Here is a 14477-nt window from a genome sequence, read left to right as displayed (position 1 = left end):
TTAAAAAAACAACAAAAAAAAAAAAAAAAAAAAAAAAAAAAAAAAAAAAACCTGTAAACAAAATAAAAAAAAAAAAAAAAAAAAAAAAAAAAAAAAAGGAAGGCATCTTAGGGAAAAAGTAATAACAATATGGCAACATTTTAAATGACTAAAAACAACCTGTGAATTTGCAATTAATTGAAAAACTAATTCTATTCTATATATTGAGAATCTATGGTAAATGACAGACTGATTGAGGAAACCCAACTACAGTAAATTCATTTTTCCTTCATCTCCAGAAGCATCCGGTCTCACCTGAGAAAATGTTTTTGAGGTTCTCGACGGCTGAAGCCAGCTGACTGTGCTGAACCACAGCATCTTTCACATCCTTCAGATTCTCTATAGTGTTGATGCTCTGCCTCCAGTCTTTACTGACGTCTGCCAGAGAGTTCTGGATGTCTTTCACGTCACACAGAGCGTTATGGAGCTGCGTGAGGCCTGTTCGTACCCCATCCAACTGAGACTGAATAGCAGCCTGAAAAGTGATCAAATGGCCTGGTTTAAATGAACTGGTAAAACCATTCTCCAGATCAACAGATGGGTAAATGCAAATAACATCACCTTTAATCTTGCTTCCACAGACGCTTTCTTGCGCGCCTCTCTCCGTCTGTACTGCTCCACTTTGTCCAGCTGATCAGAGCGCTGCAGCATCCCAGCAACCCTCTGCACTGCCGTGGCAACAGCCTCTCTGTTCGTCTCCTCCATAGTAACCGATCCGAAACAGCAGGTTTAAGGTACTGAAATGGAAAAAACAGCAAGGGTTTAAAGTGCTGAAAATGACTACAGGACCAAAAATATGAATGACCTGACCCGAGCAACAAGGGTTAAATGTACTCAAAATGATTGAAATAGCAGTAAATATTATTAATAGCAGTAAAGGTACTAAAATGACACATAACAGCAAGGGTTAATTGGACTACAGTGTGATTTTAGTATCACATAGAGATTATAATAATAATAATTTGTATTAATATTTTTAATTAGTATTTATTTTTATATACTCTGCTTTAAATGTTTAAAGTTTTAGTAATTTTTTTGTTTATTAGGTTCTGCTTTTATAAAAACATGCCTACATAGTTTTTTAAATAAATGTTTATTTAAATTTTAGTTACATTCATCAAGTTAGAATACATTTTAGTCCCTATTACTGCACTGAAGTGAATCAAACAGCAGACGTTAAATCTTAACAAAATGACATAAACGGCAAAGGTTAAAGATACTCAAGTATTTTAATATTTGGTGTGTTTTTGATATACTTTCCTATATCTGTGCATTTGTACATCTGTATTTGTACATGTTTGCAGCTCGTTAAGCATGCAGTAACCAAGCTAACACAAACAGATAAAGATAGTTAGACACCTTGTCGAAATAGGTAACGTTATGGTTTAGGAAATAGATCAAATAAAACTGTTTTATATATTGTAATAATCGTATAAATCGTGCTGCAAGGCCGACACTGACAGATGCTACCTGACTAACTACATTAGCATTCAGAGGACTGCGCTTTTTCATGTATATATCGTTTAAATCTCGAGGTCATGTGAAGGTACTCACCCGGACGTGTTGTTTGTTTTACGAGTTGTGAGTTGTTATAAGCGGTTCATTGATATTTTATTTCGACGTGTGTTTATCCTGTTCATTTACTGTCATAACAGCTGCGTCTTCCTGGTGTCGCCCAACTCAGTCAGATGACGGCTGCGCCTGCGCCTGCGCCTGCGCCGAGAGCATCAACCGTGCGCAGCCTTTACGCAGAAAACGGACTATCTATATATTTATTTATTAAAATAATAATTTTCACATTATCTGCTCTCAGACTGTAAATCTATTGCCGGCCAAAACACTGGTTTTATTAAATATATATTTTATGTTTAATAATAATGTTTTAATATTTATTGAAGTGTCTTAATTATTAATGTATTAATAATTTATAAGTTAATAAAAGGTTAACACAAAACTCATGTACAGATACACAGTGCTGAAACTGCTTGAAACTGTGGAGCCACTACAATAAATATATATTATAAATATTAATACATTATACCATTATTATTATTATTATACATAAAGTATATATTTAATAAAACCAGTGTTTTGGCCAGCAATAGTTTCACAGTCTGAGAGTGAATTTTCTCTGGGATAGATAAATCATGTCTATCTATACAGTGGCTAATTCAGCATAAAATTGTGTAATGAAATATCAAATATGACAGCATGGGCTATAACAGCAAAACAACCTGCATATATTTACAAACAGGATTCTTTACACAATTCCTTCATAAAGACTACTTCCCACAATAAAAAAAATTAACAAGTAAACAAAACCAAAAAATATTAATTTGATTTTAACTGTGGTTTCATATAAAATGGAGACCAGTTGAAACCAAAACAAATTTATTTATGAAGCAAATGCATGTTTAAGCACTTTGAAAACACTAAAATGCTATACACAAATACATTTTGACTTGGGAAATTATCTTTATTTGTCTGTATACATATTTTCAACATCCAACATCACATTGGATCACAATAAATCCAAAATCTTTTCAAACTTTCATCTTTACGTTACTCAGTCCGGGCTGAATTAATTGCAGAATTTTGTAAAGAACAAAAAAAGGAAGAAGAATATTAATATGCCTTGCAAGCACTGTAATTAAAAAGCAATATTAACGTGATCACAGAGTTTACTGCATGTAAACATACGGGTTTGCTTTGTGTAGAACAGTGTTCATAGTGCAATTTGAAGTAATACGTTGTTGCACATTCCCTTGACTAACATCAGCACAGCAAGGTGGAGAGTTGTCAGGTTCTTGTTTGACTGTGTGCACAAGGTTAGGACTCTTGAACTCACAAGTCAGCCGGATATCATGCTGCATGCAGCTTTTATGATCATTTGAAAACACATATCCGTCCTGACTGCTGATAGGAGCGTCAGAGTGATTCATGTCTTTGTTCAGGACGCACTTAAGAGGTCTGCTGACTCCTGCACACAGATACTTGAGGTGTCCGTTGATGGGAGGACTGATGACAGCTTTGCCCCTTTGATATGAAGTAAAAGAGTCATAATATTCAGCCTCGGTTTTCACCTGTGCATATTCAGGCCACCAAAGCAACCCGTATGCATTACACCCATTCTCAGAGTCTGAATCTTCAGTCTTAATGGCCGCTTCAGGAATCACGTTAAAACATTCATTCTGCGTGTACCTTCTCTCAGCCTTCCTGTTGATGCAATCACTCTCAAGCTTCTGCAATTCTGTGTTACACCCGTATCGTAATTTTCCAGAATGGCTGTGCTTATAGAAGCTTCCAGGCAGGTAGTTTTCTCTGGGCCCCGTGCGTAAGGCAACAGGACAGTGGGCGTCCCAGGAAGGATCAACAGCCTGCAATCTAGAGACGCCCAGAGTAGAAACACAGAAGTTGAGAGGTTCGTCTTGGGTTTTGCAGCCCTCTCCTCTGTACTTCCTGTTGGCCATGGCTGAACACGAACCATCATGACCGGATGTGCTTGTCCAGTTAAGACACTGCATGTCTTCACAGTCAAGCGAGCCATGGGAAACCCGCTGCCGCTTATCACTGAAGATGAAGTTAAACTGATTAAAAGATCATTTCTACACACAAATTACATCTTGTCCTGTCAAAATCTTTGTGTCCTTTACAAAAGACAAGGTACCATATTTTTGGATACTACTATGACTAAATAGTGTATCAATACCATGGTATATCGCCACAGTAATCATACAATACCACTGTACACTAACTTTCAAAAGTTTGGGATCAGTACGATTTTTAAATGTTTTTGCAAGACGTCTTATGCTCACTAAGGCTGCATTTATTTGATCAAAAATACTGTAAAAACAGTAATATTGTGAAATATTATTATAACTTAAAATAACTGTTCTATTTGAATATATATAAAAAAATAATGTATTCATTTATTCCTGCCATTTATTCCTGTACTGTAAAGCTGAATTTTCAGCATCATTACTCCAGTCTTCAGTGTCACTTGATCCTTCAAAAAACATTCTAATATGCTGATTTGATATTTAAAAAATGTCTTATCAATATTGAAATCAATTGTGCAGCTAAATATATTTTTGTGGAAACGGATACATTTTTTTCAAGATTCTTTGAAGAATAGAAAGTTCGATTTAATGCATGCTTGCTGAATAAAAATATTACATTTAAAAAAAAAATTGTATTGACCCTAAACCCCAAAAACTGACTGTGCACAATTCATTAATTAATTAATATATATATATATATATATATATATATACACACACACACACACACACACACACACACATACATACATACACACAGTGGTGTAATGTAACGAAGTAATAATACTTCGTTACAGTACTTAAGTATATTTTGGGAGTATCTGTACTTTACTTGAGTTTTTATATTTCAGCCAACTTTTACTTTTACTCCACTACATTTCCTAATTAAAATGTATACTTTTCCTCCGATACATTTCCCCCAAAGCATATTAGTTACTTAGTACAAAATAGTCAGAAGTCAGAAGAACACGGACTGCAGGAAAGCAGGTTTGACGAATCAGTGGTCTGGCATTTGCAAGTTAGATTCATGCTCATGTGCAAACAAGTGCGACCACAACCGCGGATGATTCATTTTCCACTCAAGTTGAGTCTGGGGAGTGCGATACAGCATCGTCCGCGATAATATGGAAAGTGTTGTTGTAATGATGTGCGATCGGACATTATCAAGTAGGCTATATCACCAAATCACACACAGAGTGCACGCACGTTGATTTATTAGTCTATTAAAACTCAAAATTCCAGGCATTCTAAATTGTAAACGGCAAAAATGCTTTTGTATGCTTTTTATATTTATATAATTTAATATAGTTAACTTAATCTATATCACACAAACAGTACCGTTTTTCTGCAGATATCAGCATGAACACATTTAATAATCATTTTATACAAGTTCAGTAAAGCGATAAGTGACTTACATTTTAGACATAATATTGCTTGTTTTTGCTCAATTTTGCCAACGAAAATAGTTCCAAAAAAAGATCACAGCACTGTTTTGCGTCTCTGAGCAATGGATGGTGTTTACTTATTGAATGAATCAGCTTTTTGAACGAATCGGTTGAATAAATCATTCAGTGATTCACTCATTAACACAGTCACATGCTTTGTTTCTGAATGAATCAGTCGTTTGAATGAATCGGTTGAATCTCAATGACTCACTCATTAACGGTCCCTTGCGGTCACCTACTGGCGGTTTTAGTTTCACATTTCGTCATGTTTTAAATAATTTCAAATATCAGAATTTAGTTTTATGTTAAAAACAAAACATTATTTATGCATCTGTAACTGCAGTTTAAATGCATCCATGTCCCCTCTGAGATACATAAACTGTGTAAATACACCTAAATGCTATTTCAGATGCAGATCCCAGAAATGTTTTCTTATGTTCGAATGAAAGACACTAAGTACCGGATGTAGTGCTTCTTATTCTTACCCAAAAATACAAAATGGAAGAAAGAGTTAAAACTGAACACACTATTGCTACTCAAGCGGTGTATGAACATTTTTTAATATATATAAACAATATTCTTTTTGTACTTTTCATGTCCCAGTGTACCTTCTGCCAGACCTATTGTGTTTGCTCTTCATCATCATACTCTTCATCTTGAGCTCCATGATGGACGGCAGGACTAGAGGAACAGCCACACAGAACAGAGCGAGCTGAGGCGGCAGCAGAACTCCAGAGTCTGTCTTCCTCTTCTGACCCTGCAGGAACTTCAGGCTGCCCTGAAACTGCATGTTCTACAGGACACAAGAGCAAATCAAAGAGAGACAAATTCAGTCGACATACTGTGTGGAAACTTACATTTGGGAAAGTCTGAGACTCCTAATTAAAGCTTCTCAACCTTAATTACATACGTCAGATCAGAGTTTGAAAGAGATCATAAAACCACTAAAGTTCAATATTTTGAGTGATTTCATGACTGACCAGAAAGGCAGAAGTGCTGTCCAGCAGGCAGCGGACTCGAGCGACGAAGCACCGAGTGAGGAATGGAGACAATTTAGGAGGAACGCCGTCAGGCTCTTCAGAGCTATATAGATGACCCATCACAGCATCCTCATCAACTAGAGCGCACAGAAACAGACATAGTTCAGAAACTGATGACTCGAGTGTCTAATGACAGACAAATGGCTGGAGCTTATAAGCTTCAAAACGGATGTAAAACAGCAAAAACGTATCAAAAATATTCCATACAACTTGCCCAATTTATTCCCAGTCTTCTGAGATCACATGCAGTGTGCTATTTAGGGTTAATGGTAATTATACACACACACCAGTGTCTTGCTGGCCAGGGTTCATCGCCCAATGGAGCTGCCTGTGAAACTCCTGTCGCTCCTCCACATGGATGTAATCAAAGACCTTCTGATGCATCACGTCCGTCTGCCAGAAAAGATCACACACACCAACACAAAACCAGAATGTGTATATTTCAGAAGCGCTCTAGCTCTCACATGAGTGTTTCGTACGGACCTCTACACAGTTGTATGGGGTACAGTAAACAACTGCTCTGAATAGTCTAATTCAGTTTTACGTCAAACCACATTAGAAACATGACTGATCAAAATGTAATTGTGGAGTAATTGCTGTCACTTTAAATGCTGGTAAAACCTTTTTCAAAGACATTTTAGGCTGTGAGGTTCCTAGCAGATAGTCAAATGACTTCATAATTCATGCAATTATTATTGTGCGTTTGCTTCGGTTACTATTAATAATCATTTAAATGTCAGAGCTATGGCACAGAGCAGTGCACCACTAAGAGCTGACATTTATAGCTGTTATGCTTGTAATAACCCATGTTTGAGTTCAACATAGGTCTTGTACTGTTCCTCTCTATCCTTTGTACTGTCCCCAAGTGTTTATTGCGTGACACCCTGGCTGCTTGCATGCGGACAGACATGTCTCTACACTGAAGAACAACCAAACAAAAGCCTGAAATACCAGCCCACATGACCAAACCCGCTGTTAATGAACAACAAACTATTTAATACTACAAAATATTCAACCTTTCCTTTATTTCCCAGTGTGGGACATGCAAGGCTTTTAGCACACTTTCATGACCAACACACCCCTGTGTCATCTTAACTTCCAATCAACATTTCCTTCTTGGAGGAGATGGTTTGTTTGCAGAGGAAGCCTGACTCTTTGAAGGCTGTGAGAAAGTCTTAAATTAACCGTGGAGTGAAAAGACGTAACTATTTTTACACATTATGGTGGCAGAGGCATTGAACTCGACATACTTCTGTGTTTTCCAGTCAACCACATATGGCGTGGGTATTTCTTATACAATCACACATGATTGTTGTTTAGATTTCTCTGATGAGACAGGAATTTTATTTGAGAACAGTTTAAAAAGCTAAAATGGGTCACATACTGTATTTATATATTACTTGTTTGGATTGTCACATATGAAAGCTAATTACACATAGTACTACAATAACTGCCGTGCAGTGAAATACTTCTCTCTCTAAAAAAATTTAAAATAAAATATATATATATATATATACATTAATAATAATGCAAACATGTTATATTAGGATTAATTTTTATTTATTTTTTTTCATAGGAGTGAAAAGACGTAACTATTTTTACACATTATGGTGGCAGAGGCATTGAACTCGACATACTTCTGTGTTTTCCAGTCAACCACATATGGCGTGGGTATTTCTTATACAATCACACATGATTGTTGTTTAGATTTCTCTGATGAGAACAGTTTAAAAAGCTAAAATGGGTCACATACTGTATTTATATATTACTTGTTTGGATTGTCACATATGAAAGCTAATTACACATAGTACTACAATAACTGCCGTGCAGTGAAATACTTCTCTCTCTAAAAAAATTTAAAATAAAATATATATATATATATATAAACGTATTAAATGTGAGTATTTGAACAAGTTATAGGATGTTTTAGATCATAAACATTTCTTATTTGAGGGTTACCTGATGAAATCCCAGGTAGTCAACGATAGTGCATGATGCATAGAAAATAACGCCATCCGAGCTCACGATCAGTGCAAATCCAGGGAGCGACTACAAGATATTAAATATATGTCAATAGTCATGTTACTAAAATTGTATGTGCAAAAATAAAAGTTTTTTTTTTTCAGTAGATTGGGCCAAAGAATTTCAGTTGACCAAGGAAACATTTTTTCTTTGACAAGAAACCATTTCTAAACTGTAGTGTAGAAAACTCCAGACATAAGCTCACAGCAAAGCAGTCACCTTTAGGAGAAGATCCCTCTCTATGACACGGGGCAGGATTTCTTTCTTCTGCTCCGAGGTCGAGGTATCACTGCTGCGATTTTCTTTCTCTTGGACTGCTGTGAGGAACAAGAGCACACAGTGAAAGAGATGGAAACAGAGATACATTTCTGTATGATAGAGTGTCACAGGAAAATACAATCCTTTGAAATGACCAGGATTTCTGCATCTGATATCAAGTCAACATTCATTTAAGCAGCTGTGTCGTTTCTTACTGAACAATTTTTTTAAACAAGATCTTTAATAAGGAAACCCCCCTGTCTCATTTAAGTCTCACAAATAAAGAGAACCAGGACATTCACAATCGACAAAACCTGCTGATCATCCTTCTTCATTAAGCATCTGCTCTTAGTCAATCCATTTCAGATGTATTTTCCCAATTTCACGATCGGTTGAGAATGACTGCAAAGCATCGTAAAAAAAAAAAAAACGAGGCAGCCCAAGTGCTCTTCATTAGCCGTGCAAACCTAAAATGAGAAAGATCAAAATCTCATGAAATAATTCACATTTTTTTGTCTTCTTCGGTTAATTTTGTGGGAACTTCAATACCAAATATCAAAGTGAAGAAGACAACCACAAACAGACTGAGCAGATTTATTCAGCGAGGTTTATTCAACCCAAATATATCACACACATAATCTGGATTTAAACCAGATTTGTTTTCTTATAAGCAGCCATTTTAAATTGACATATGCACATTCATTCTTTCATCATTTTAAGCTGTAGCTCTCAAGAGAGGTTTCTCTGACCCCTGTAGAGTTAAAGGGATAGTTCACCCAAAAATGAAAATTTGATGCTTATCTGCTTACCCCCAAGGCATCCAAGATGTAGGTGTCTTTGTTTCTTCAGTAGAACACAAGCAAAGATGTTTAACACAAACCGTTGCAGTCTGTCAGTCATATAATGGAAGTGAATGGAAATCACAGCTTTGAGTAAAAAAAAAACATGCATAACCACCACCTATCTCTCAAATGGACCATTGACACTCTATCTACAATCTCAATTAGGAGTGTCAATGGTCCATTTGAGAGACAGGTGGCGGTAATGCACTTATAAGTCTGCAATCCGCCGTAAAGCAAGAAGACGCGTCATGTACCGGCTGTTGAGTACACGCTCGGGACAGTTCGGACATTTCGGTGAATCAGAGGTAAAAAACGATATAAATACTGTTCAGTTTCTTGCACAGAACGATCGTTTCGTGTCTTTACACATCAATGTATCGTCACGAGCCGTAGGGTTTAATTTGGTTTTGTTTGTGTATGTTTTTTTTACTCTCAAAGCCGTGATTCCCATCCACTTCCATTATATGACTGACAGACAGCAACAGTTTGAGTTAAAAATCTTTGTTTGTGTTCTACTGAAGAAACAAAGTCACCTACATCTTGGATGCCCTGGGGGTAAGCAGATAAACATCACATTTTTATTTTTGGGTGAACTATCCCTTTAAGATGTCAAAAACAAAATACAATAAACGATAAAGACTTTCAGCTGACAACATGTGTACTGCTCAGGGTTGCTAAACTGTCACTCCATATATGTCTGACTATCAACCAAACCTATACATTTTATCATTCAATAATCAATCAATCTTGTGCTTAATAACATGAGGGAATTCTCTATCATCTCTCTCTAAAGACTCGTTTTCCATTCATTCACTTCATGTCTGCTGCCAAACAAGCCCAAATCTATAGGTGGATGAGCTACTTTTCACAAAATGTCTGTCCACAAGCAGCAATTTCATCAGAGTTGTTTTGATGAGGGGATGGAAATGAAAAACCAGATCTACTCTTGACAATTGAGGTTAGATTTACGAGCAGATGTGTGTTTGTATGCTGTGACTCAACAGACTCACTCTCTCTTTTCCCCTGCATTTTGTACCTCACTCAATGTCTTTAACACAAAAATCTCATCAAGTGCAAGTACAGAACACTAAATGGCATAATTCTCCTAAAAAATGAAAATTCAGTCATTATTTACTTAACTCTTACCCTCAACATTAGACCCCATTGACTTTCATTGAACATCCCTGTAACTGACAAGTAGTGACAAAAAATGGCTTAGCTTATAAATATTAATTAGGTTGTACATAATTTAACACAATATTGATCTGTTTGGAAAAATAGTGTTATTGCTTCGGGGATCATGTCTGAAGTAGAGTATTTGCTTATTCTTAAGACAAAATGGGCTGTAAACAATAATATTCAGTTTAGAAATGTCCCAAAATCAGTTCCAACAGCAAATTAAGTTGCTATTTTTCACACAAATCAGTAATGACAAATGCAAAAGCCACTCAGCAAAACATTAAAAATAACAGAATCCAGCATATTACAGCACACTGTATTACAAAAAGTACTAAAAGTGTCCATTTCTTGCATAAAACTTTCCTGGAAAAATCCTTCGCATGTTTAAACAAAGAAATTGAACCTAATGTGACTGCCACAATGAATCTAAAAAAACTATTTAAAAAAATGAACTTGAGAAGAGTGCGTTTAAGTCGTCATTTTATGAAACACCTGCCCTTGGAAACTTTAACAACATCCTTTGTGCTTTGCGTTTCGATGCTTTATTTTTTTTCTAGCGTTTTCCTTTCTTTCCTAACATCTTTTGTATGCAAAATATATAAAAGAAAAACATTAAAAAGAGAATTCACACAGTAAGATTACTATAGCCCCCCAAACATATGCAATACATAATTGCTGTGTAAGTAATGTAACACTCGGATGCATTTGGTTGCATACAATTACTTCACCCATTATGTGTGTGTGTGTGTGTGTACTGAAGGAAGAATAGGAGATACAAGAGAGGAGGAGGAAGGCTTAGTGAACTCATTTTTACATTGCTGGTCTCCTGCGCTCTGATGAACAGATCATTAGATCATTTTTCACTGGCGTCCCTCTGAGGTCAGGCTCTGGTGAACTACAGTCACGCAAACCCAGCTTTACTACGGGCTCTTAAAGGGCCAGAGCTTCCTTTAAGAACCTGCCCAGACTAATAGACTGACCACTAATGCATCCATCCACTAAAAAAAATTTATTTAGTCATTTATGCTTCCCAAGGCTGTTTATTTGATCAAAAATACAGTAAAAACGGTAATATTGTGAAATATTACAATTTAAAATGGTTTTGTATTTGAATATATTTTAAAATGTAATTTATTCCTTTGATGCAAAGCCAGTCTTGGAAACAAAGATATTTTCAAGATTCTTTAACGAAATCCATCCATCCAATTTAACAATTCTTCTATCCATCAATTCATACTATCCAACCTGGGTTTCCTGGGCAATTGGTCACGTGACACAAACATAACAGACCACTGCGCAGCCATATGTGCTCCGATGGTAGATTTTTTTCATATCACTAGCACTAATGGCAATGGCTTTCCAACTGAACTCAGCTTAACCTTGCCAAAGGGGGGTCAACATGCGCGTTTCATGAACTAATGGTTGTGGTGTGAGAGAACCTGAGTTTGGAAACTGTTTTCACATGAGATCATGCATCAGTCTGCTGGCACACGGCTCTGTTTGCTATATTAGTCTTGTTTTACATAACTTTTATTATAAATTCTGTTTTACTGAGCATTGCATATTGATTTGAAGCCTTTTCCCAGGAATGCTTCACAATCCCTAAATGGCATATATAATGAATAACACAAAGCACAAAGAATATAAAAATGTCATTTGTTTAATGACAGTTTAAAGGAAGAGGGGACTGAATGTGTTGCAAGGAGAAAATAAAGGATTTGCACAAGGCCTCACCATGTCAGGCGAACATTATTAAAGTTGTCACGCAACAGAACACTCCTTTATGATGTATCTGGGTCATTTTTACTAGTCGTTTGCACGACACTGTGTGCAAAGGAACCGCTTTCCGGTTGCCAACAAACACGGAGCCCACAAATGTTCTTACTGGAGGTTTTGATGTTGACAATAAATATCTTGGCTCTTTAGATGCATTTTTTTATGCTGCACTTTGTATATTGATGCTAACAAAGAGCCGTTTGAATGGTCAGGTGTTTTATTTTTTTTAAGTGTATGCACAACATAAAGGGAAAATCCTCTGTCCCATTCTAAAACAAATGTTTGGAGACTCACGCACATGCATGATGCTGGACGCTTGGATCATAAATCAGCTTCTGGCACACATTCTCGCATGATGAAAACAAACAGAGGAATGTTTCCAGGACAGAGATGCGAGATGGAATTTTCCTGATTTGCATGCAAAAAGAATTTGCCAAGGAGGGTTCACTGGGAGGAAATTTTAACATGATACTAGACACTCAGTGAGGAAGAGCACCAGAGCCAACATCATTCCCTCATGAAGACCAGTCACCCCTGCTGCTGTCAGCCCTGTCTTCAACGGATGACAAATTCCTCAATATTATTAAATTCCTACTTTATTAAAATGACACCTCTTTTCAACAGTTTCTGAATGTCACAAACAATGTCTTAAACTGTGCTCAGTTTTGCCAAAATTCTAAAGTCAGAGATCTTAAAATTAACTAACATGTCTCAAATTCTTCAAAGAATGAATTATCTGATCCATGTTATACTGTGTATCCAAGATATAATCCATGATATAACTGTCAGCAACTTTTTTTAAGGAATTGATACTTTTATTCAAAGATACATTAAATTTGCTAAAAGTAAGACTAAAGTCGCTTATAGTGTCACAAAACATTTCTTTCAAATAAACACTGTTATTTTGAACATTCTATTCACCAGAGAATCTTGAAAAAATTATCACTTTCCACAAAACTATGAAGCAGCACAACCGTTTTCAACATTGATAATAACAAATAGCAAATCAGCATATTAGAATGATTTCTGAAGGGTCATGTGACACTGAAGACTGGAGTAATGATGCTGAAAATTCAGCTTTGTATCACAGGAATAAATTACATTTCAAAATATATTCCAATAGAAAATTTTTAATCAAATAAACACAGCCTTGGTGAGCATGAGAGACACATTTTTAAAACAAATAATAATAAAAAATAAAAGAAAATTAATTAAAATAAAACTTATCCCAAATTGACCCCAGATTTTTGTCACATTTAAATATATTTTAATTATTTGTAATGATGAAATTACAGTTTAGTGCATTTAAAATATATTTAATGTAACTTCAAATAATGCATTACAGTTCAAATTTGAATCAAGTATTTTATATGTGCTTAGTAAGTCAACAATTCTTTAAAGCACACCAAAACTTTAAAAACTTTAGACATTTTTAAGAATGTTTGTAACTAAACAATTGATGGTCCCCAATGAATCTTTGATTACGCTTTTATGTTCAAAAGAAAGAAATGAATACAGGTTTGGAGCAACCTGAGGATAAGTAAATGAGAGAATATTCATTTTTGGGTTAAAAAATATCTCTTTAAGTGGCTTTTTATTTCATCAACATATTATATATGCAAGTACAGTTTTTAAAGGGGTCATATGATGCGATTTAAATTTTTCCTTTCTCTTTGGAGTGTTACAAGCTCTTGGTGCATAAAGAAGATCTGTAAAGTTGCAAAGACTAAAGTCTCAAATCCAAATTGATATTCTTCATAAAAGTTAAGAGTCAACCACACCCTCCTAAAATGGCTCATTCTAACACGCCCCCACATGTCTACGTAACTGTGTGGGAAGATTTGCATAACACCGCCCAAATGTTCACGCAAAGAAAGAAGGTGTAACTTTTATTCTCGCTGTAGTATTGTTGTTGCCACCGCTACCATGTCGTGAAGGCGCTGTGTGTTTCGTTGTGAAAGCAAAACCACTTTGTTTGGCCTTCCAAAAGAGGACGATATCTGCTTCGTCATGCCTAGAGCTGATCCGTGCTGGTCACTGAGGAAATACATCAACTTCGCGCTGTGGATCGCCGGATCGACTTTCACCGTGGACGAAGCGGAGTCCAGCCTGGGGTCGTCACATGTGGTTGCCGCAAGCCCGTCGGACGCTCCTTCGTCAAATCCGCCGGCCACGCCCGAACCTGATCCTGGTAGAGTAGACTATAATGCCGGCTGTTCTGACTCACAGACTGTAAGTACGGTTTTTATATTTAAAGAATTTGCCACTGCCGATTCAAACACGAGTTTTGAGCAGTGTAGAGTAGCACTTGTTGTT

General features: G+C 36.2%; 2 protein-coding genes and 1 long non-coding RNA gene across 5 annotated transcripts in view; 1 reads left to right on the top strand and 2 right to left on the bottom strand.

The window, feature by feature from the left end:
- LOC107599245 (exocyst complex component 3) overlaps window positions 1–1744 on the bottom strand; it is an 11984-nt gene extending 10240 nt beyond the window's left edge. Inside the window, exons 1-3 of the mRNA XM_016290783.1 lie at window positions 1594–1744; window positions 601–776; window positions 295–514 (exon numbers count right to left, since the gene is read on the bottom strand). Coding sequence (XP_016146269.1) covers window positions 295–514; window positions 601–744 — 364 coding nt within the window. The 5' untranslated portion in view covers window positions 745–776; window positions 1594–1744. The remainder of the gene's footprint in view (window positions 1–294; window positions 515–600; window positions 777–1593) is intronic.
- LOC107599248 (uncharacterized) overlaps window positions 1–6871 on the top strand; it is an 18229-nt gene extending 11358 nt beyond the window's left edge. The window contains exon 3 of the long non-coding RNA XR_001610651.1: window positions 6857–6871. This is a non-coding gene — a long non-coding RNA (uncharacterized lncRNA). The remainder of the gene's footprint in view (window positions 1–6856) is intronic.
- LOC107599247 (aryl hydrocarbon receptor repressor-like) overlaps window positions 2535–14477 on the bottom strand; it is a 15585-nt gene continuing 3642 nt past the window's right edge. The window contains exons 4-9 of one of the 3 annotated variants that reach the window (XM_016290784.1): window positions 8326–8423; window positions 8044–8133; window positions 6372–6477; window positions 6025–6161; window positions 5653–5837; window positions 2535–3609 (exon numbers count right to left, since the gene is read on the bottom strand). In XM_016290784.1, the coding sequence (XP_016146270.1) occupies window positions 2721–3609; window positions 5653–5837; window positions 6025–6161; window positions 6372–6477; window positions 8044–8133; window positions 8326–8423 (1505 nt within the window). In that variant the 3' untranslated portion in view covers window positions 2535–2720. The remainder of the gene's footprint in view (window positions 3610–5652; window positions 5838–6024; window positions 6162–6371; window positions 6478–8043; window positions 8134–8325; window positions 8424–14477) is intronic. The other 2 variants (XM_016290785.1, XM_016290786.1) reach the window with 2 other exon arrangements.

The sequence above is a fragment of the Sinocyclocheilus grahami genome, unplaced genomic scaffold (genome assembly GCF_001515645.1).
Source record: "Sinocyclocheilus grahami isolate Dianchi unplaced genomic scaffold, SAMN03320097.WGS_v1.1 scaffold263.1, whole genome shotgun sequence".
Taxonomy (NCBI): Eukaryota; Metazoa; Chordata; class Actinopteri; order Cypriniformes; family Cyprinidae; genus Sinocyclocheilus; species Sinocyclocheilus grahami.
The sequence above is the reverse complement of the archived record's forward strand: the minus strand, read 5'-3'. Positions and strand labels throughout refer to the sequence as shown.